At 37.1% G+C, this 22,717-nt stretch overlaps 7 protein-coding genes across 7 annotated transcripts; 3 read left to right on the top strand and 4 right to left on the bottom strand.

The window, feature by feature from the left end:
* Positions 1 to 4,917: 4,917 nt before the first annotated feature.
* On the top strand, positions 4,918 to 6,261 carry SAPINGB_P000397 (uncharacterized protein; the record flags this gene model as incomplete). Its single annotated transcript, XM_031995121.1, has 1 exon — positions 4,918 to 6,261. The coding sequence occupies one exon, from the start codon at positions 4,918 to 4,920 to the stop codon at positions 6,259 to 6,261; it is 1,344 nt and encodes a 447-aa protein (XP_031851012.1).
* Positions 6,262 to 7,415: 1,154 nt separating this feature from the next.
* On the top strand, positions 7,416 to 8,441 carry SAPINGB_P000398 (uncharacterized protein; the record flags this gene model as incomplete). The annotated part of the gene is made up of 1 exon (XM_031995122.1): positions 7,416 to 8,441. The coding sequence occupies one exon, from the start codon at positions 7,416 to 7,418 to the stop codon at positions 8,439 to 8,441; it is 1,026 nt and encodes a 341-aa protein (XP_031851013.1).
* A 169-nt stretch (positions 8,442 to 8,610) lies between these two features.
* SAPINGB_P000399 (uncharacterized protein) lies at positions 8,611 to 9,638 on the bottom strand (the record flags this gene model as incomplete). The annotated part of the gene is made up of 2 exons (XM_031995123.1): positions 8,611 to 9,512; positions 9,569 to 9,638. 2 exons carry the CDS (start codon positions 9,636 to 9,638, stop codon positions 8,611 to 8,613), a joined length of 972 nt encoding a protein of 323 aa, XP_031851014.1.
* Positions 9,639 to 10,356: 718 nt separating this feature from the next.
* Positions 10,357 to 17,430, top strand: SAPINGB_P000400 (uncharacterized protein; the record flags this gene model as incomplete). The annotated part of the gene is made up of 1 exon (XM_031995124.1): positions 10,357 to 17,430. The coding sequence occupies one exon, from the start codon at positions 10,357 to 10,359 to the stop codon at positions 17,428 to 17,430; it is 7,074 nt and encodes a 2,357-aa protein (XP_031851015.1).
* Positions 17,431 to 17,564: 134 nt separating this feature from the next.
* Positions 17,565 to 18,497, bottom strand: SAPINGB_P000401 (uncharacterized protein; the record flags this gene model as incomplete). The annotated part of the gene is made up of 1 exon (XM_031995125.1): positions 17,565 to 18,497. The coding sequence occupies one exon, from the start codon at positions 18,495 to 18,497 to the stop codon at positions 17,565 to 17,567; it is 933 nt and encodes a 310-aa protein (XP_031851016.1).
* A 437-nt stretch (positions 18,498 to 18,934) lies between these two features.
* Positions 18,935 to 20,077, bottom strand: SAPINGB_P000402 (uncharacterized protein; the record flags this gene model as incomplete). The annotated part of the gene is made up of 2 exons (XM_031995126.1): positions 18,935 to 19,555; positions 19,622 to 20,077. The coding sequence occupies 2 exons, from the start codon at positions 20,075 to 20,077 to the stop codon at positions 18,935 to 18,937; spliced, it is 1,077 nt and encodes a 358-aa protein (XP_031851017.1).
* Positions 20,078 to 20,352: 275 nt separating this feature from the next.
* On the bottom strand, positions 20,353 to 22,377 carry SAPINGB_P000403 (uncharacterized protein; the record flags this gene model as incomplete). Its single annotated transcript, XM_031995127.1, has 1 exon — positions 20,353 to 22,377. The coding sequence occupies one exon, from the start codon at positions 22,375 to 22,377 to the stop codon at positions 20,353 to 20,355; it is 2,025 nt and encodes a 674-aa protein (XP_031851018.1).
* Between the last annotated feature and the right edge of the window lie 340 nt (positions 22,378 to 22,717).

Consider the following 22,717-nt stretch of genomic DNA (forward strand, 5'->3'; position numbering starts at 1 on the left):
TAAAGTATACTTTATATTAAGATACTAAGTAATAACAATTGACTCACCACTAGACTTATATCAACACTTTTACCTGCACATCATAAGTTAACATTTAAAAGAAATCCTCCCACCTTCTTGTTTGCCACAATTTTGTTCCAATTCCAAAGCATTTTTTTTTACAACAGACAAAAAAATGTAAGTGCTTTTTTTTTCAATATATATATATATATATATATATATTTAATTTGAATTTGAATTCTCTGAAATTAATTTTTTGAAAGTCAAGAGTTTAATTTTTTTTTTATAAAATACCACATATATTTAACTGTAACGTCAAACACAAACATACTTTTCATTTATTTCTAAAGCAAACTTGAATTATCAATCAAATCTCTTTAAGCCAACTTGATGAAAAAGAAGTTATAATTGAAACTGAAGTTTTTAATGAGTCATATACAAGGGTCTGATCTTACGTCAGAAAACAACTTTTCAGCTCAAAACGCTTCTCAAATCAATCAGATAGAAATCGAACATTCAGAAACTCATATTAACAACAATATAAACCAAGATAGCCCTGTTTTCGAGACAGTTCGATCTTCTCAAAATGTTCAATGGGAAAACCTTTCACCTGTTGAAATTTATGCTCAAAGATTTCAACATCATACTATTTACAAACATAAAGATAATAATGATCAGTTCTAACAGATTATTGGGACTTAATGCTCGAAGGTAATACAAAACAATGTAATAGAATCTTTGTCATGTTATGTATATATAATTAGTTTGATATTAAATTAACTATTCTTCTATCTTTTTTTCTGATACTAAAATTGAAAAAAAAAAAAAAAATTAAAATAGAGGCAAAATATCCAACTAAATGTAATCATAGCTTGAATACCAGTACAGCTTAAGGTTTACCGTTACTCGGATCTTTTTCTCCCCCCTCCTCCCCCCCAAAAAAAAAAAAAAAAACGGTCAAACATTATTGAGACACATGCTACGAATGATGATCATCACTTAACCCCCCCAACTTCCAACTTACAGATTTTACCAAAATATCCCCAAAATAAAAAAAGCCGTAGTTAAATATACCTAAAGTAGTTTCAAATTTTCCCTTTTTAAATTCAAGTTGTCATAGAGTTTTTTTTTTTTTTTTTCTTTGAATTCATATCTTATAGCATATTTTTAAATGGTTCGATTTTTAACTGTCGTTAAAAATATATTTGATTTTATAATCTGTTTTGGATATACATTTTCATAGTTTTTTTAGAGTAAAAAAAAAAAAAATTAGATAAATTTCTTTTACGATAAACAATATCGTAGCAATTTATTTAGATATCAAACTATTAAAATTTACATGGGCTTTAAATGGAATTCTGTGTGAAGCTTATGATAGTCGATAAGAGTTACCTATTTCTTTTTACGTTTCTCGGTAGTTTCGGTCATAAAAGAGTGTTTTAAATGCGTTAATAACCGATAAAAAAAACAAAATATTTCTTGATTGATGATGACATACAAATTGTAAAGTGATATGTTTTTCCTTAAGAATTTATTAAGTTTACAATTTATTAAATATTAAACGTTTATTTTATGATCTGCCATTAAATTTTTTTTTTTTTTTTTTTTTTTTTTTTTTTTTTTTTTTGTTGATCTAATGACATTAAATTTAATTGAGTTTAAATTGATAACTCAAAATAAAAAAAATAAAAATAAAAAAAAAATTATAAAAAAAAACGCTCACCGGAAACTCCGCGGAAGCTGATGCAAGTATTTTTTTTTTTTAAAAAAAAAGTATCTTGTGATTAGAAAAATTAATAATTCATAAACAAATAAAAAAAAAAAAAAACATGATTTAGGACTTCGGGAGGGGGAAATGGTGTTTCAAAGCATTAATTCTATTTACTTGATTTCGTTATCTGTCCAATAGATTCTATCAATTTGGTTTAAAGTTTTTTTTTTTTAAAGATTATTAAATATCGTTATAAATTAAATATCAAATATATAAATTTTTTTTTTTAAAAAAAAAACAATTAGGCACAAAATATATTAGTACTAATAATGAAAATAACATGGTGTGTAACAAAATATTAAATTCACAACGTTCTTGTTAACTCTTGTTAATAAAAAAATTAATATTATTTAAGGGTAGTTATGAAATTAATATAGCATGGATTTTAACTAAATCCTCATAACTGCAAAATAATAAAGACATGCAGTATATCTTGGTACCTTGTTAACAAAAAAAAAAAAGTTTTAATGGGGTTTCATTTTTGTATTTCCAATGATCAGGACAATGGGACCTGAATCTAGTTTATGAGGAGTATGAGGAATATGAGGAATATGAGGAGTATAGAAATTATGGGGAATGGGATTGTTGGTCTCAAACTTACTAGACCCACCACCTCCACTTATTATCTAAGACCCCTCTCTGTATCTCATAATTTTTTCTACCATAAAAAAAAAAAAAAAAAACTTAAAAAACCCCCCCGGATTTAAAAAGTTAGCCTGACCGTTAAATCAGCCGTTTATGTTTTATTTTTATTTTTATTTTTATTTTTATTTTTATTTTTATTTTTTTTTATTCAACAGTTATATAATTATATAAAATTAAATAACGTCATCATCTGCACCATCCTTTTTATTTGTACTATATATATTTTAATTTTCACAATAAAAATTCCCATTGGATTTAAAAAATATAGCATTTTCCTACAGAATAAAAATAATAATTTTTAATGTTAGTTAAAAAAAAAAAAAAGAAATGTCTATATAAAAATGCTAGGCCTTGTTTTGTTTGTTTTTATTCAAGGGTTATATGCTGGGCCCATTTTTTTATTTTTTTTAATTTTTTTTAAACCGAGCTTTAAATAGCAAAAATAGTATATATTTTTAAGGTTCGATGGTCTAGTCGGTCATGGCATCTGCTTAACACGCAGAACGTCCCCAGTTCGATCCTGGGTCGAATCATTTTTTAAATAAATATTTTATTTTTTATTTTTTTTGCATTAAAATGACAAAATAAAAGGATATCTAAAAACTATATATATATATATATATATATATATATAGAATTATTAATCATGAATAAAGGTATAATTAGTATTATGCTTTTTTTTTTCATTCAAATATTATTTTAAAAATTTATTTACTTACAATATTTTTCTGGGTTTACAAATGCATAAGTTTTGGGATATTAAATTCAAATAAAATAAGATAAAAAATTTATGTTAAATGTATAGTTATAGATTACAAAATAAAAAACAAAAACCCACTTTAATGCACAGAAATTCGTCTTAATATTGATATTTCAAAATTGGAAAACTAATATTTATATGTTGAATAAATTGAAAAATATTCTTTTAATTTTTTGTTTTCAATTATTCTTTTTCCATTTTTTTTTAAATATATATATATATATATATATATATAAATTTAATTGCTTTCTACAATTTATTTTGCCGATAACTATCAATTTGAATTAATATTTAAATATTTAAATATTTTTTAAAAAAAAAATGACTACTGAAAAGAAAGATCTTATTATAACAAATAAAGAAACATCCAAGGAAAAAACCAAATTTTTTGATGGCGACTATCTTGACCAAAAATCTTTGATGAATCAATCTTGGAACAATTTCCACCCTAACTCTCTACCATCTTTGACATCAGATCCTCAAATTTTTGAATATTATTTAAAACAGAATCCTCCATCTAGTAAACCAGTTTTCCAAAGGGACAAAACTTCTAGTTATGCAACATTATTTTCTAGTAATCCAGATTTAAGTAGATTTCATTTTGAACATTTGAAAACCTTGGAGCAAAAACCTGATTTTAAAAAGCCATTGAGACCAGAATACCAAGCCATAATGAATCGTTTTGAATATAAAAATGGTTTATATTCAATTACACTTAAAGAATATAATGAACTTCCCATGGAATGCCGAGGAAGATTTGGCTTTAATTTTATTGGTGCATTCTAAACTGAAACATTTTTATGGAGCATCTTTTTTTTTTTTACATTTCAAAATGAAACTGTGAATATATTATTCCTTGTACAAGCACATATGTTTATCATTATGTAATATTTATATGTATTATTTTTTCATTAATAATAAAAATAAAATATATCTAACTTGGTCTCTAAAGTTAAGACTATAAATTTCAATTAGACTTATTTTAATGGTTTTTGTACAAAATAACAGCATTAAATCAAATTAAATTAAATCTTATCATTTTAACATTTATAAATGTTAAATTTAATATATTTTAATTAAATATTTGTAATCGATTAATCACCTTTCATAAACGGTGATAGTTATTCTATTGTTAAAAACAACATTAAACTGAGCTTACCGAATTAATGCAGTTTCAACTGGGACGTATTATCCAACTTAGAAGAAAACACACACACAAAAAAAAAAGCCATTAAAATGATATTACAAAATAAATGCGACTTTAACTAAAAGTTTTAATTTAATGAAGAAAAATAGGCTTAGTGAGCTTTAACAGTCAAAATTAAATCTTTTGAAAAAAATTCACAGATTTTTTCATGCAAATTTATGTGGATAAATCTGTATGACAAGACTTAATGTGGTATCAAAAACAGAAAAGTATGGAAAATAGAAACATGAAATTGATTTGTTGCTTCGCCACATCATTATCAATTAATATACAATAGCACAGATTGACTGTTTTTCAACAGTTGTTGACATTAAATTGGTATTCTTATTATTGAAAGAATTGCAATTTAATGCTTTTATTTTCAATTGATCTATTTTGGATATCAATTTCAATTTCAAAATGGGTATAAAATGAAGAAAAAATGCCTGAAAATTTTGTTTTTGTTTTTTGTTTTTCGTTTTTATTGTTTTTTTTCATCAATCACACTAAAGATTATAAGAACTTCAAAAACATATTTCCATACTAATCTCAACAATGACTGATAAATCAATTCCTAATATGAAAAACTTTGAGTCTGAAGAAGTTAATTCTACTTTATCCAAAAGTAAATCAGATACCATTGAAATTGTTAAAAAGTTTTCTAATATGGATATTTCATTGAGCAATACTGTCGAAGAAACAAAAATTTCAAATGTTAAATGGCTCGACATTAAAAAATTAAACACTTTTGAAAATCATATCTCTAAATACAATGCACCCCGTAATTTTTCTCTTAAAAAATATTCTGCTGGTAACATAAAGGAATTTGAAAATACCAGTCTTCAAAATGGGACTGCTCCTCACACTTGGGTTGATAATAATGAAGACATTGTTTTGGAAGATTCTTCAAAAGAAAATGAGTATGACGATAATATGGAAGTGGATAGTGATGGGGACATGGTTATGAAAGAATATGAGAATAAAAAGGATGAAGATGCAATGGATGTAGATGAGGACGGGGATGAGGATAGGGATGGGGATGGGGATAGGGATGAGGACAATGACATTGAAGTTATTGAAGCACGCAACGATGAGCCCAAATCAAATGATGACACATCTACAATAATATCAAGTCAAACATGGGAAAATGCTTCCACCGTTTATGACAAAGTCTTGCCAAGAAATGAAAATGACACAAGAGTGGAAGGTACTCAGATGCAAAGTTTTAATCGAGTCCCAATCTTTGACGGATCTTCTGATGATGACCAGAAAGTCAATGAGTTTTACATGAAAGTATTCATGTATTATAATTGCTTTGAATCTTCATCAACAATAATACAACTAACCCGAGAAAAGCGTAAAAATATTTTAAAGAATATTTTGGAGCTTAGCATTGATGCTAAATTGTTTGCCGCTTTGCTGATGAACGAGTTTACCAATGATATGGCCTATTACACTAAGCAAACATTTAAGCTTCTAAAAAGGGACTTGAAAAAAGAAAAGCAAATAAAAAAGGACGTTGAGGAATTGATTTCCAAGAATATCAAAGAAACCAACCATATCAATGACTTGAACAGAAAATCGGAAATAGCAAATAAAAAAATTAAGGAGCTCACCTTGCTCATTTCAAATTATAGCAAGAATGGAGAGCATACCATGGGTCAAAACTTGCTTCGTCTGGAGCTTGAGTACGGGTGCCACTTTTTCGTAAAACAATTTTCAAAGTTCAAATTGTCACCTACAGTTGATTTTGACCCATTTGAATTGGTAATACAAGTATCAGAAAAAATCAATGGAATAGTGACGATTGATCATATGAAAGATATTCCAAAGATTATGACTATAGTCAAAAAGGCTGAAAAGTTTATGGAAACGGGGTACAATCCTTTAAATTTTTAAAGGATGTTAAAATAAATAAAGTGGGTAAAAATAAAACAATTTTGTAAATTAAAAAAAAAGGGAATGTTTAGTATTTATTAATTTAAATTATTTATTAAATTTCAGTAAAAGATATAAAACAATATGATCACATTTATTCAAATAAAATAAAATAAAATTATTTTATTTTCAATTAAGAATTAAAAAAAAAAAAAAATTGGTAATTAAAATTGAGCTGATAACAATTATGACAAAACGAGTAGGAATCCAAAAACTAGTTGTGTAAAATAATAACTAGGATACTTCTATTTCGATCAAACAATCAATAAGAGAAACTGATTAATATGAAAACTGGGTATCTAAACTTAAAAAAATAGTTTTTATTTTATTCAAATGGAATCAGTAAACTGTACAATTCTTTAAGACTATTTCAATTTTGAATGTTTTACTGATATTGTTTTTATTTTAAGGCGGTAGTGAAAAGAAATTATCAATTTTTTGTGTTTGTTACAAAAAAAAAAAAAAAAAAAAGAGTTGTCATTCGGCAAGTGTAGGCGCCATAGAAAACCACTCACCCACGTGATAAACTTTAAATATACAGACATCCGTGGTGGTTGACTACTGCGGGTGGGGTTTTGCGGGGATTTGGCATATGCTTAGAGCTTAGAAGACTCGATGGGGATGATGCAAGGATGATTGACGTGATGGATAAGAATAATAATAAGAATAAGAATAATAATAATAATAAGAGTTGTTGTTGGCCATAAAAATCGTGTCAATTAATACAATAGTAAATGATAAAACCTCAAATTGGTCAAATTTTTTTTTTTTTTTTTCAAGAAAATACAATATTATTATAATAAAAATAATAATATTTAAAAATCCTTAGGAATTTCCCTCAACTTTTTTTTTTTTTTTTCCCTCAACTTTCTTATCAAAACAAAATACCTCAGTGGTACCGTCAGGCCATTCACATTCAAAGAACTCAATAAAGATTAGAAAATACTGAGATATAAAAAGGCTCAAAATAAACTTTTATATATAAAAGCTCTATATATTCTCTATTTCTCAATTTTTTTTTTCTTTTAACAATATACCTCATCTCAATTCATCATCCCCTTTTTTTTTTTCTTTCTTCCATTTTCATATATCCTTTTACTATTCTAATCCATCCAATGTCGATCAAGTCTTCTCCTCTTTATTCTCCATCAAACTTTTACATTGCCAACTCAATTACAGACCAGGCAAAGGCTGCAGCTGCTAGCACATCTCAAGCAGTAGTTGCTACACCACACAAGATCGTGGTCAACTCTCCTGAGTATTTTGGTTTTTGCACCCTCGGTGGGATTTTAGCATGTGGACCCACACACTCGGCCGTCACACCACTTGATCTTGTCAAGACACGGCGTCAGGTGAACCCAGCACTCTACAAGAGCAATATTGAAGGCTGGAAAAGCATTATTAAAACAGAAGGTGGACTCCCTGCTGTGTTTACTGGTGTTGGTGCAACCTTTATTGGGTACTCATTTCAAGGTGCAGGAAAGTATGGCTTATATGAACTGTTTAAATATCTATATGGTGATTTGCTTTTGGGCCCTGAAACTGCATTCAATTACCGTACTTCTTTGTACTTGGCCTCTTCAGCTACTGCCGAGTTCATTGCTGACATCTTCTTATGTCCTTGGGAGGCTATCAAGGTGAAGCAGCAAACGTCAATTCCTCCTTACGCCAAATCTGTTTTTGAAGGCTGGCGCAAAGAAGTTGCAGCTGAGGGAATTGCCGGTCTATACAAGGGTCTTACACCCCTCTGGGCCCGCCAAATCCCCTATACAATGGTAAAGTTTGCATCATTTGAGCGCGTGGTCGAAGCCATTTACAACAAGCTTCCTAAGAAGAAGGAAGAATATTCTAAACTGGCACAAACTGGTGTGTCGTTCCTTGGTGGTTATATTGCCGGTATCTTTTGTGCAGCTGTATCGCATCCTGCCGATGTGATGGTATCTAAGGTGAATGTTGAACGTGAGGCAGGTGAGTCCATGGTTCACTCTCTGAGCCGCATCTACTCCAAGATTGGCTTTATGGGTCTGTGGAACGGCTTGCCAGTACGTATCGTCATGATTGGTACTCTGACGGGCATGCAATGGTTGCTGTACGACTCATTTAAATTGGCTGTGGGGCTTCCCACAACTGGTGGGCATTAGTCATGTAATTTTCGTTGAAAATCTAGATTTATATTTCGGATACACTTCTCCGTGGTGATCTAATTAAAAAAAAAAAAATTAAAAAAATTAATAAAAAAATTAAAAAAAATTTAAAAAACTCCATTAATCAATACAAATCACTAATTAATCAATTAAAAACTGCGTAACTTTAAAACTTGCTCTCAAGAACCTTAAGAAGAGTGACAGTGTCGGCAGCGAACTTGCGGATACCCTCAGACAGTTTGTCAGTGGCCATTTGATCTTCGTTAAAATCAAAGCGGAAAGCAGGCTCATTGTCAAGGTAAGCAGCCTTCTCAATATCAAGGGCCTGGGCAGCATCAGCATCAAGCTTCTTAGGAACAGCATCAGTAGAAGAGTAAAGCTCTTCGAGAAGACCGGGAGAAATGGTCAAAAAGTCGACACCGGCAAGCTCCTTGATTTCACCAGAATTACGGAAAGATGCGCCCATGACAATTGTCTTATAGCCAAACTTCTTGTAGTAGTTGAAGATGCGCTTAACAGAGTGGACACCAGGATCCTCAGAAGCCTCGTAAGAAGACTTTCCAGTAGAAGCCTTGTACCAATCCAAGATGCGACCAACAAAGGGAGAAATAAGAGTGGCACTGGCTTCAGCAGCGGCAACAGCCTGAACGAAAGAAAAGAGAAGAGTCAGGTTAACGTGGATTCCGTGCTTGGCTTCAAGCTCACGAGCAGCCTGAATACCTTCATAGGTAGAAGCAATCTTAATAAGGACACGTTCCTTAGAAATCCCCTTTTGCTTATAAAGATCGATAATTTCGAGAGCCTTTTTAATGGTACCTTCCTTGTCGAAAGAAAGACGGGCATCAACCTCAGTCGAAACACGGCCAGGGACGATTTCGAGAATCTTGGAACCAAACTCAACGAGCAGGTAGTCAAGGGCCTTCTCAGCCTTTTGGGAGGGGGATCCAGAGGACTTGGAAGCAGCAGCAACAGCATCATCAATAAGCTTTGCGTACTCAGCTTTTTTGGCAGCAGCCAGAATGAGTGAAGGGTTTGTAGTGGCGTCCTGAGGCTTGTATTTGGCAATGGCTATAAGGAATTGTTAATTGAAAATGAAACAAAATGTGGAGAAATCAATTACTTACACTCAAAATCACCGGTATCGGCGACGACGACAGTACCAGATGCTTTCAATTGATCGAGTGAAGAAGACATTTTTGATAGTTATTAGAAGTACAGAGTTAAAAATTAAAAGTGGATATTAGAAAAAAAGAAAAAAAGGTTTTGTAAGAGGGGAGGGATTTAAAGGCTTTATATATATATATTTTTTTTAAAAATTAACAAAAACCGTTCGGTCGTTTACGGGAGAAACAAAAAAAAAAAAAAAAAAAAAAATTGCGGAGATGTGTGTGCCACGAGGGGTCTTTTTGTTACAATTCCAGTTGCAACAACAAATCATAAATTTAAATTTTCACGTGTTGTAACAAAATTGTCATAAGTCACATGATTTTACAATGTGACCTTCACGTGATGTTAAATTTTTTTTTTTTTTTTTTTTTTTTACACTTAAAAAAAAAAAAAAAAACCGCGGACCCTCCATCACCATCACCACCACCACCAAAACCATTTCCAGTAACTACCAAAAATCCGCGTTTTTTTGTTAACATATATCATTTCAACCACTATACCAACAACCTCCATAAATATTCTTCTATAGAACTAACTATAGATCTTTCCTTCTTAATCTATTAATCTGCGTCGCTATATATTTTTATACATCTTTTTTTATTTATTTATTTATTTATTTTTTTTTTTAAAGTGTCTTGCCAGTATGTATTCAAGTACTATCTGAACCAGTGCCACCTTGGACTCACTGACTCATAACCTAATAGTCTTCGATATATAGTCTCCGTTTTTTTCTCTCTTCTTTCTCATGTCGGGACCTTACCATGACAATGGTGCTACTGGATCGGGGTCCCCAAATAACCTTACATCGACCCAGCACCTTCAACCAACATCACCGCCACAGTCCGACCAGGGTAACCCAACCTCTTCTTTTCTAAACGCGTCAAATACATCTTTTATCGATGACTCAACTCAGGACTCCGACGATGCTACAAATTTTGCAGCTCTTTTCCAGCAGATTCAAGAGGAGCAGTCTGGTGAAACAGGTTCGCAAGCAAACACTGACGAAGATAATAATACTTCTGCCGAGATTGATTCGGTTGCTGCTGCCCTCAGCGAGCAAATTTTACGCGCATTAAACTCATCTCTCGCTGATGCTACTGACAACGCGTCAAATGATGAAAATGATGACTTTTCAGCAGATCCTCATCTTTCTCAGTCATCATCTGCACATCTTCAAGATCCAGTTCGCCAGGATCCATCTCAAAATGTTCCGGAAACGCTACCCCCGCCGTCGCCACCCCCGAGAACTGATAATACCCAAGATGACAACAACCTTGCTACTGATCTCGCAGAGGTCTCAGATATTGATGTTCAACAACTTTTGGCTTCAGTCTCTGCCCTAACTCAAAATCTAGAAGATGACTTAACCCAAGAACCGACTCAACCTGATATTTCTCATAATCATGACATTACAAGTAGCCTTAACTTTCTTCAGAACCAACTTGCAACCATAGATACAACAGAAGCTTCTCCGCAACTTTCTAGCTCAGATCAGTCTATAACTATAGAGAATAACTCAACTAATTCATTTTCAGATGATGCACTTCTTTCTCAGATTAGCGATGCTTTATCGCGTAACGCTGCTCTGGCAGTCCCTGAAAAAGTTGAAGACACAAACACCATTAACAACTCCACCTCTCCCATAGATCTTTCGGAATTTTATGGTGCTGATTCTGCCATGGCTGCAACTATTGATTCTGCCGCTGGAGCTGCAGCAGAAGCTCTTGTCAACGCTGTAACGACAAATAACGGAATGCATATCGACCCTGATGACTCAACAGATGCTTCAACTGACAACTTTAATGAAATTATTCTTAACGCTCTTAAAATGGCCCTTGATTCAACAAATGAATCAACATCTGACCAACTAGAGCCACTTTCTCAGGCATTTTCTGCTCTTTCTTCTCTACCCTCTAATGACCACTCTAACGATAATAAAAATAATAATAATAATAATAATGACCACTTAATGATTGATGATAACAATGACCTGAAAAATACTACCCCTGCCAATATACTGGATTCAACTTTAAACGAGACAATAGATGAAAATGAAGATGATGTGGCCCAAAGCCTTAAGTTTCTTTCAGGTATTCTCATGCAGGCTGAAAAAGCTGATACAGAACAAGAAGACGTAAATATGTTAGATGCAACAACAAAAACAACTACCAGCGTTACTCCAAATTTTGTTTCAACTACGAAAACTCCGATTCAGGCTCCTCCTAAAAATTCATTTGCATCACCGATTCCTCGTACTCCTTTTCAGCCTGTTGGCTCGCCAGCTTCTGTCTATTCTCCAGCTCCCAAGATCTCTGTTCCGGTTACTAAACCAGCCCTTAAACCAGTATCAAAGCCCGCACCTTCCTCTACTCGCATAGGACCTACTCAACCACGTGAAACAACTCAAGTGCCTCCTCCTCAAACAAGAGTCTCTACACCTTCCTCAACTAATCCTCCTGCGCGTCCACTTCAAAAAATAGTACAGCCATCGGCCCCTTCTCGTTCACAACCTGCTCCTGTGCGTAATCAACAAACTCCATCTACAATAACACCTCATGTACAGCAGTCATTTCAAAAGGCTCCCCAAATTCATAAATCATCTCATTCACAACCTCTTTCAGTACATAATGAATCGACTCCGATTCCAATACGTCAGCAGCAGGTTCCTCAAAAGCCTGCATCTTCTTATCGGCCTGTACCAACACGCCCATCACAGCAACAACTTCCACAGGCGCCCCAATCTGTGACTACACCTCCGATCCGTCAACCAACTTTAAATCAGCCATTGTCAACATCTTCTCAGAGTTCAAGCTCTGTCCGGCGTCCATCAGTCCAGCGTCGCCCCTCTACAACTTCTAGCTCACAGCAAGCTCTTCGTCGTCCATCTATCTCTTCTGCAGCTCGTCGACGGTCGCGTGCCAACAGTTTCAAAGCCGTTGCTGCAGCTCTGGCAAAAAAGCGCCACTTTAGCTTTGATGGAAATCGCTTCGCTATTGATGACGACGATGACGATGATGAAAATGTTCCTGTCTCAGAGTCTCAGCAGCAGGCTATTATGGCACAACTGGCATCTTTGCTTGGCCAGGACTCCGACTTTCTTATGGGGGATGATGAAGCTATTGATGAATCTGAAGAGATAGACTCTCTTTCACAACCGAATTCTCCTGATCTTTCAGCAATAGAGCAAGAAATGGCCCAGTCTATTTTTCGCCAACTTGAGCAACATTCTCATTTATTTACGGAGCCTGAAACACCTAATAAGCCTCTTCCTGAATCTGAACCTATTACTGAGGAACCGGAAGAGGAAGACGAGGGTGATATTGATTTGGAAAAGGTTTTGGCTGAAGCTATTGGAAAATCGTTGACTGAACAGATGCATCAACAAGAAGATCAGCCAAATATTGTTGAGGAATCTCAAGAAGGCCCTCTAGACTACAGCTCAGTTTTAAGTGCCCTGCAACAAGCAATTCAAGAAGCCGCAGAGGAGCAACCCTCTGAGCATATGGATCTAGATTCTGAAACTTCGGATATTGACGAAGATGTGTTTAAACCAGCTCCTAAACTTAAGCCTGTGGAACACACACAGGAAGAAGAAGAACAGTTTTTGGCGTCTGATATAGAGGCTGCTCTTCAATCGCTTTTGAGCTCTACTGCTGCTGAAGAACCTCAAGAACAACCAGTTGAAAAGCCAAATTTGCCGCAGCAGCAGCAGCAGCAACCGCAACAGCTTCAACATTTACTCGATGAAGATGAAGAGTCACTTCAAACTGCAACAATGCTTGTTGAAACCCTTTTAAACTCTGGTCTAGTTAGTTTGGAGCAAATTGCTGCCCTTGGCCAGCCGGGTGAAATATCTGAAGAAATGCAGCCAGAACCTATTCAACATACGCCTCAACTGCAAATATCAATGCCTCAACAGCAAAGAAAACAAGTACCTCCTATTGAACGGCCTCCTGTTTCCAATGTGACTTTGAAGCAAGTACCTAAACCAGTAACTAAGACCGCTCCCAGAGTCCGAGAATCAGGAGCACCACCGACTGCTTCGGCAGCTACGTCTCAACAAAGAGTTCGGAATGATGTGGAAGCTGAGCAGCAGTACCGGCTGCACCAGCAACATCAGAATGACGTTTTGCAAATGCAAAACCAGCAACTTCAGTTTCAGCACCAACAGCTCCAACAACTTCAGCAGAAAACTTCTGGGTATCATCCTCCACTCCCCCCTTTACCTCCAGCAGTCATTCCTTCCATACCTCTTCCGTATACTAAAACTCAACCAAAACAAACTCAGCAGCCTTCAGTTTCTGTACAGCAATCGAGGCGTGCACCACCTGTCTCGCAACAAAAACCTACTGCTCGACCGATACCCGCCGCCACCAATGCACCAATTACCGTTTCCCAACAAAGGCCAACACCTGCGGTTGCTCCTCCTTCTACTATGCCTAAACCCAAGCCAGCTACGGTACCTATGCCTACTTCCATTCCTCTTCTAAGTACCTCAGCGCCTTCTGCACCAGCGATTCAGGCACCTATGGGAACAACACAGGCCCAGAGTAAGCTTTCAAATAAAGTACCCTCCGCTTCTGCAGTTTCTTCACCGATGGCTCCAGTGCTGAAAAATATACCGTCTGAAATACCTTCAACATCATCTCTTTTGCAAAATCATGCAATTGTTCAGACACAAACACCAGCTCAATCTTCTACTCAAGGGGGGGCTTTACCAACTGTTCAGGCTTCTAAAGTTCATGCTCCAGTTTCAGTTCAAAGATCAGTTCAACCTCCAATAGAGGTATCGAATGGTCCACCAACTCAACCTAAATCTACCACCATATCTGTCCAGCAAAAGCAGACTCCAATTCGTACAACACCACCACCACAATCAGTTATCACAATAAGTCCCAGTCCCCCTGATATTGCATCTTCGAACCAATCCCCGCAGCAAATAATTTCTCCTACCCTTTCTCCTTCACCTCCTTTCCAACCTCAGCAACAACAACCTCAGCCACAAGAACAGGGACAGGGACAGCAGCAACAACAATCTTCTCAACCAGCTCAAAAATCATCAGCTGTTGGATCGATGTCAATTGCTGAGACTTTAGCCTTTGCACGAGCCCACATGAGTTTGAAGCCTGCGGAAAACAAGATTGATCCTATGGTTGCACGGCGCGAAATGAACCTTGCTGCTTTACGTGCTCGTCAATCTACACTTGGGGGCTCTTCAGTACTAAGCACTGCACAAGCTCTTGTTTCATCGGCTATTGCAGGTGTACGTGCTGCAGCTGCTGTTGGATCTTCGCCGGCTTCTGCAGGATCTAATAGAAATCTTTCTACAGACAAGTTTCAAACATCTTTGCGGGCCGCTGGGATTAATTCACAGAGTTCTGGTGGTGTTAAGTATAAGATGTATACTCCTGGGCCATCTACTTCCTCTGGATCAGGGAGTTCAATTGGCACTTCAAATGTCAATTCTCGACAAGGAGCCTCAGCATCTTCAAATCTGGGCAATACTTTGGCAAATAGTTTAAGTAATTTGTCAATGCGTCCAAGGGCTGCTGCGTCGCAAACCAAGTTTTATTACTACACGCCCCCAGGTAAGACTGCCGGCCAGTCATCAGAAAGACCTGCACCAGCGTTTAGTTCAATTCCTCGGTTCTCTACTGAGCCAACTGCAATGAATAATATGCGACGGCCATCTGCAACAGGCTCTGCTAACAACATGTCAGCATTACTAAACGCTAACCACCGTAATTTGGCACGCGACCTTGTATCAGGCCGTATGACGCCGGCGTCTACGGCTGCTGCCTCTGCAATTGCTGCTGCTGCGGTACAAGCTACCGGTTCACGGCGCTCCAGTTCTACCCAAGATGGTGGCAGCACTGGAGCAACACAGGGTGGAGTTGCTGCAAATGTGATTACAGCTTTATTGCTTGCCAAACAAATGATGGCACAGTCTAATGTAACTAGTGGTGAAGTCTCTAATTCTATAGTTGATGAAGATGGAGATGTGCAGATGGAAAATACTACCGATGAGAATCGCTCCGTTGATGACCAAACAATGGAGGCGATTCAAGAGGCTTTGCAAGCTCTGGGTCGAAGTCTGCAAGATGGAGAGCCTGGATCCACTGGATCGGGGAGTGCTCAAGGTGAAATGCCTGCTTCAATCGCTGGCGAGAGATTTGCGTCAGTGCCAGTATCTATGTCACAGCCAGTTGCTTCTGCAGCTTCAGCTAAGCAGCCACCTCTAGATGATAAGGCATTTGAGGTACCAGATATGACTGGCATGACAGATAAAGAACGTGTTCGTGTGCTAAACCGTTTGCGCAAAAAGCGGTGGCGTTACAACAATCTTGACCGGAATCGTGACAATGATTTACGTACTCGTGTGGTTCGGCAAGCAACTAAGCTTTATGGTTCGGAGAATACTCCTGAGAAACTTGCATGGATCGAGAAAGAGTTTAACCAACGCAAAACCCGACGTCGTGATAGATCAACGGCCTCCGTGCCTTACACAATGGTTCAAAAGCCAACTCCAGCAGGGCTTGTTGTGGCTAACCGATCTGTGTTTCATCCAGGAAGCACTTCTACTACAACTATGACAACAGAGTCCTTACCTGGCGGTAAGCTAACGGTTACTCCTGCATCTTCATTTGCAAAGCCAGCAACCTCTACGGATCCATCTGCATCAGCGGCGCTTGCTTCAGCCAAACGGAGTGTTGATGCATTTAACAATACAATTAGCGCACAGAGCAGACAAGTATTGACGACAATTGATTTGACCAAGTCTTCGGAGTCTAACACATCCGAAACAGCGATTACAATTGAATCCGACCATGAAGAAGAAACCAACTCATTGGGTATGGTAACCCCATCCCCCAACAAGCGAAAGCGCTCCATATCTTCTGACCAGGTCACTTTTTCTGCAAATACAGGTCCTCCTGCATCGCTCTCGTTTAAGCCGCAAGTTGGATTTACCACAGTCCCGCACCCCAAGCTTTCTCGTATTTCTAGTTCTGTTTCCGGTATCAGCGCATACCCGCCACGTACCGTTTTTACAGCAAACTTGCTGCCGTGTCAGATTCTGCACAACAACTTTAATGACAAGAGCATCCCAAAACCGTTGCCATATACACCACCTGTTTCTACGCCTAACAATGGGAGGTTACCACCAGGCTCGGGAGCGTCAAAAAATTCGTCGCTTCCTTCTACAACTGGCAATTCTTCTACGAATGGGACATCTCTTTTGGGTTCCAGCGGCGTATCCATGGGACGTGGAATTCCCGGGGGACCCACTGCGGGTATTTCTGCTACTTCTGCTTCTGCTTCTGCTGCTGGATCCACCTCCAACAAACCAGGATTTTTAAGTCGTTTCCCCCGGTTTAATTTAAGTGCAGCAACTCGACCATCAACTTTGACAGGAGGCATGGGCCCTGTGATGAACCTTGGCGGTGGTCCTCCTGCTACACTTTCTGGCGGCATGCCACCTTCATCCTTATCTGGAGGTGGAATGACTAGTGGGCCAGCCAGTCGAAGTCCCAGCAAAGGATTAACGCCTCCGTTATCCATTTCAAACGGGGGTGGTGTCCTTTCGCGGCAAGTAATATTTAACAGCAACACAACTCCTACAACATCTGGAGGCAGTATTACAGGTGGAACGACTGGTGCTACATCTGCTGGTGGGTCTACTGTAGGTGCTGTTGGATCCGGAACGTCGTCCAGCACTTCAGGCACTTCGTCACCTAGTGGACCTTCGGCTCCGCTTGCTGGGCATGCTACACCACGGGCTAGTGCTCCGGTCGTGGTTACAGGGCCCATACGGCCATGATTTCATATGAGTTTCCTTTTTTGTTTATTTGTTTCTTTTTTTTTCTTTTTTTCTTTCTGTTTCTTTTTTTTTTATATATATAAATATATATATAGTTGTTTGATTAAATGTCTCATGATTAAATATAATGTCCATTACTGCTTCCAGTCGGGGAACTTGAGATCAACACCCCAATCAGGCTTGACAATGCGCTTAGTGCCAAACTTCTCCGAAAGTTTGTCAAGAGTGACAATATCTTCGTCCTCAAGCTTAATCCACTCAGCGTTAGTCTTGATGCGAGAAGGAGTCACAGATTTAGGCAGGACAACACGGCCTTTGTTAACGTGCCAGGAAATAAGAATGGTAGCGGGAGGGACCTTGTATTTAGTGGCCAATTCTTCAATAACTGGGTTCTCAAGCAGAGGAGCTCCGGTAGAACCAAGAGGAGAGTAAGCCTCTACAACAATGCCATGAGCCTTGCTAAAAGCATTGATTTCTTCGCCAGGAAGGAGTGGATGAGACTCGATTTGGTTGGCAGCGGGGACAATTTCGACACCTGAGTCAAGGAGTTCCTTTAAGACGGGTGTTGAGAAATTAGAAACACCGATTGCCTTGGCCTTGCCGGTCTTTTGAACAGCTTCAAATTGCTTCCATGTGGCAGCAACAGAAAAGGTGGGGTCGAGATCAGCCTTTCCTTCAGCAGTTTTGGGGAAAAGAGGATTATTGCCCTTAGGATTGAAGCCAATGGGCCAATGAATCAACAGCAGGTCAACATAATCAAGGCCAAGATTCTTGAGCGATGCATCGAGTGATTCTTGGACACGATTGTGGAATGCCGGGAAAACCTTTGTTGTCACAAAGATGTCCGATCGCTTGACTTTGCCAGTGGCAATTGCTGCAGCAATGCCCTGACCGACTTCCTCCTCATTCAGGTAGACATAGGCGGCATCAATATGACGAATTGGAGTCTCAGTAAGAGCATACAGAACTGCGTCCCGGACTTTGCCCTTATCAGATTGCCACGTGCCGAGACCAATGAGAGGAATTTCGGCACCAGTATTAAGTTTAACAGTTGGGATTGAAGACATTTTTAAAGATATAATTGAATTTGAATTTAGAAAGATTTATTTATAAAAAATTGGGGTAAACTAGTTTACAAGCGAATTTGTTTTTTTGTTTTTTTAAATGTATAAAGAAAAAGTGTTGTTGGTAAGAAGGAAAAAAAGAAGTTTGTGGAGAATTCGCGGCCTTTTTATACTTTGCGCCAAAGATGAATGACGTGACCGACCAACACAAAGAGCCGCCACTCGGATTACCAGCCGCCGAAACAAACTCGGGACCCGGATCCTTAATGCATTGTAAATGAACAAGAAAAAAAACTGGACCCTAATAATCATTCTTAACCGACGGTCATTGATGTCAATTCTTTTAAGGACTATTTTTGTTTATTCTATCGGACTTACTTTCGGACCCCGCTTTAACTGGGTACTTAGGCATCACCACCACTATTTCAGAATGACTATTTTTACCTCGAACCACCTGTCTCACTGTGCTCTTGAACCACCTCCAAGGCCTGAGAAACAGCCTCTAGCTCACAAGAAATTGCAGCCATCAGCAGTATCCAGTTGTTGCGTCTTGCAAGCTCAAAGTGCTCCTCCAAAGCTGTGTGAGCTTGCCGAAGTGCCTTAGCCATGGTCTCCGACGGCATTTCGCCAATGCTACCATTCATAACGAAAATCGATGCTGCTTTTTCCACCGAGTCTTCCATGTCCTCGACAATCTGGCAAACATCTTGCCATACAACTACACCGTCGCAAAGCGCATCCCGCTCCCTTACTGATCGTTCGTGCTGCTCAGTTACAGCATCCAATTCTGCTAGCACCGCATCTAAGGCGTCCGTCACTGCTGTTTGAGCCTCAAGGCCTGTTGCGCTTTGTAAAACACGTACCTGTGGTGGCGGATGTTGTTGCCGCGCGAAGTGGGCTGCCAGTGCAGCTTGCTGCTTTGTTTGAATCTGAGCAAGTTCACCACGGTATGATGAAGTGTGTGCAGAAATCACAGATTGCAGAGGTTCTTTATTAAGTTTTAACTGCTTCTTTCGTTCTTGAAGTTCTGCTAATCGTTTCTTTAAATCGTCAATCTCGTTCTAAATAAGTGGTTAGCCTAAAACTTTCCTGCTTTTTTTTTTTTTTTTTTTTTTCATTAAACTTACATCTACATCCTGCTCTTCAAAAAGCACCAGCTGTAACTCTTGTGCCTCTTTACTATCTTGAGCAATGAACCGCACCCGTTCTTGAAGTTTCCCTATCCGCACTGAGTCTCGCTCCATCCGAGCAACAAATGATGCTTGTATGTCCACCTCCTGTTTGAGAGTATCGGCCAGTGCACTAGTCACCTCTTCTAACTTGCTCATGGTTCTTTTTAGATGACTGCGTGTTTTCTGGACACCTCCCTTATTGGTTTGAGATAATTGTTTCCGCTGTTTGTTGTCTCTGCCGAACTTAGTCCCTGTGCCATTTGGTTTCCCAAAAAGCTGGGCTGCTTGAGTGTTTAATAGCTCTTGAAGCTCTTCTGTTAGTTCAGAGCTCTCAAGCATTAGCTCCTTTATAGCCTCAGCAGTTGCATTGCTGTATGATGATCCGGGTGATGCTGCGATCTTGTGGGACATTGTTCTGTTATTGCTTTGTTGGCTAAATTTTTCTTGGTGGGGAGGTGTTTTTTTGGTTGTGATGTGTTGGTTGGTTTGTTGCGATAACAGCCCTTATCACCAACAAAATATTAGGTAAGCATACACAGGGTTACAGCATTTCAAGATTCAAAGTATCAATCTACCATTTTACGTCAATTCCTTTAATTCATATTTACGATAACTAAAATAAACTAAGGATTGTGAAAGTATTAAAAAAAAATCTTTTTAATTTATCTTTATGATGCATTTTTTGATCACATTTCAATAAGCTCTGGTCTTGAAGCCAAAAATTTTAATCTTTTGCTTTGCAATAAAGGGTTATTGCTTTGCACCTTATTCACAAATTGATATGTTGCATGCACATAATTGTTAGGATCTAAATGCGAGGCAAATGCCAAAATATTCACTCTGTTGGAGTGCCAGCCACTAGTATCTGAGTTAAATTTTCTAAAGATCTCACCAGTTCGAACTGTTTTTATTGTAGGACGATGCCGAACAACCACATTATGCTCCATAAAATATACTGAAGTCGTTTTCGAAAGAATTTCCAATAAAGCTTCTGTGGGAGCACCATAAACTGAATCTTCAAGTATTGTTGCTAATCTTAAATTTCCAGGGAAAAAAATTTCGTTGATAAGTCTCCATAAATAGTCTTTTAAAGTTGTTTTGTATTTTGCCTCGATTTTGTCCGGATACAAATCTAAGGCAATTGTTTTTGCATCGCTTAGAGTAATGGAAGGCCACAAAGTTTTACCATAACTCCACAAGTCCGACTCTCCAAATCCACTGTTCATATTAAGAAGCATTGTGAACAGATTTTCTCCCTGATCAACCTTTATAATAAGAGTTGGTATTTTTGTGATTTTGTTTTCTCGCACAAGTTTTAAAGCATTGTCTGTAAGTAAGTCGCCATCCCATCTTGGCCCCCAAGAAAAAAACGAATCTCGAATATATTCACTAGCATCCCGCTTTTTAGTAGCAAAGTTTTGGACTAGTTGTAAATCGATCACTGGTTTTTTGCGAAGACAATCTAAAGCTGTCTTTAAATCAGTGCATCCTGCCGCTTTAGAAAACTCTTCAAACTGTTTTTGTGGACGTATGGATTTGGAGCTTGAAAAACTCCAGGGACCACCATCTTCAAGTACAGCTGCTTGGAACAACTTCTTTCCTTTGTAAGTAGAATTTCCGTTATTGGCTACCATGTGATGAGCAACACTAATTGCTCCGCTAGATTCTCCATATAAGGTTACTTTAGCAGGATCACCACCAAAACTTTTAATATTGTCTGCTACCCATTCAAGCACCATACGTTGGTCATAAAATCCGGCATTTGCTGAACCTTCTTCAGTAATAGCTTCTCCGGCAAGAAACCCCCATGGACCCAAACGGGAATTAAATGTGACAATTATTGCAGGATTTCCAGTAGCAAACCCTCTTTCAATAAATTTGCTAGCGTCAAGATGAAAGTGTTTTGATTTACCAATTTGAAAAAATCCACCTTGAAATACCACTACTACTGGGAAAAGTTCAGAAGAATCCATATTTGCACAATCATGGATAACAGGTTTATAAATATTCAAAGTCAAACAATCTTCTCCAGTAGCCCAACCTTTAATTATATAATCAATCACTTTTGTTTGTTTATCTTTAGATAACTTGTCAAACTCATCACGAGTAATATCAGAAAATGCAAAAGGAGAAGCGTTTATACAACTTTTTCCAAATTTTTCAGCTTTCATATTGTAATTTTTATGCTGATATTTGACAGGTCTTTTAAATCGCAGTTTGTTAACTGGAGACTTAGCATAAGGAATACCCCGATACATATCAATACCCCAACATCTTTTGCCATTTTTCAAAAAACCATTTCGGTCAACAACATTAGGAATTGTTCTCAGTGGTAACTCCCAGTTAGTAAAATGAAGACCAGTAACCCAACCTTGGTTTTTTATGAAAGCTTTTGGTTTAAATCTGCTAAAAGGTCCAGAAGAAATTCCTTTGAGACCAATGTATTCTAGGTTTTCCCAGCCGTGATCTGTAAGATAAAAGCGATTGTCCCATTGACGGTAAATGAATTGAGCTGTGGACAAACCTTTAGCAAAACGGCGAGAAAAGGAGCCAAGAATGGAAGAAACTAATGGCACCTGTTTTGCCTGTACTTCCCCTGATCCTTCAGTAAACGGTGCTGATTTAGTTAATTCCGCGTGCTCTGATGAGTTTGATGGAATGGGTACCGAAAAAGCCAAGGATAAAAAACCAAATACTAAAAATATCTTCATTTTATAATGATATTCCTAAAAATATTTAATAATTACTGTTTATAAATTATTGAAAATATAATAATATGTTAAAGATATCATTAAATTTATCAATCATGAAGCATTTCTGTTCATTTATATATTAGACTTTAAAAGGTGCTATCAATAATATCAGCTTTATGCAATTCTAAGTTCTCATAAATTCGAAATAGTAAACATGAAATTGAAATTATTGATTAACGATTTGAATAAATTTTATCAGATCACTACTTGAAATAAATATATTTTACTTTGTAATAATTTAGCATCAAACTAAAATTTTCGGTTTTTTTTTTTGAATTATGACATTAAAAATATTTCA

The sequence above is a fragment of the Magnusiomyces paraingens genome (genome assembly GCF_902498895.1).
Source record: "Magnusiomyces paraingens strain CBS 517.90 genome assembly, contig: contig1, whole genome shotgun sequence".
Taxonomy (NCBI): domain Eukaryota; kingdom Fungi; phylum Ascomycota; class Dipodascomycetes; order Dipodascales; family Dipodascaceae; genus Magnusiomyces; species Magnusiomyces paraingens.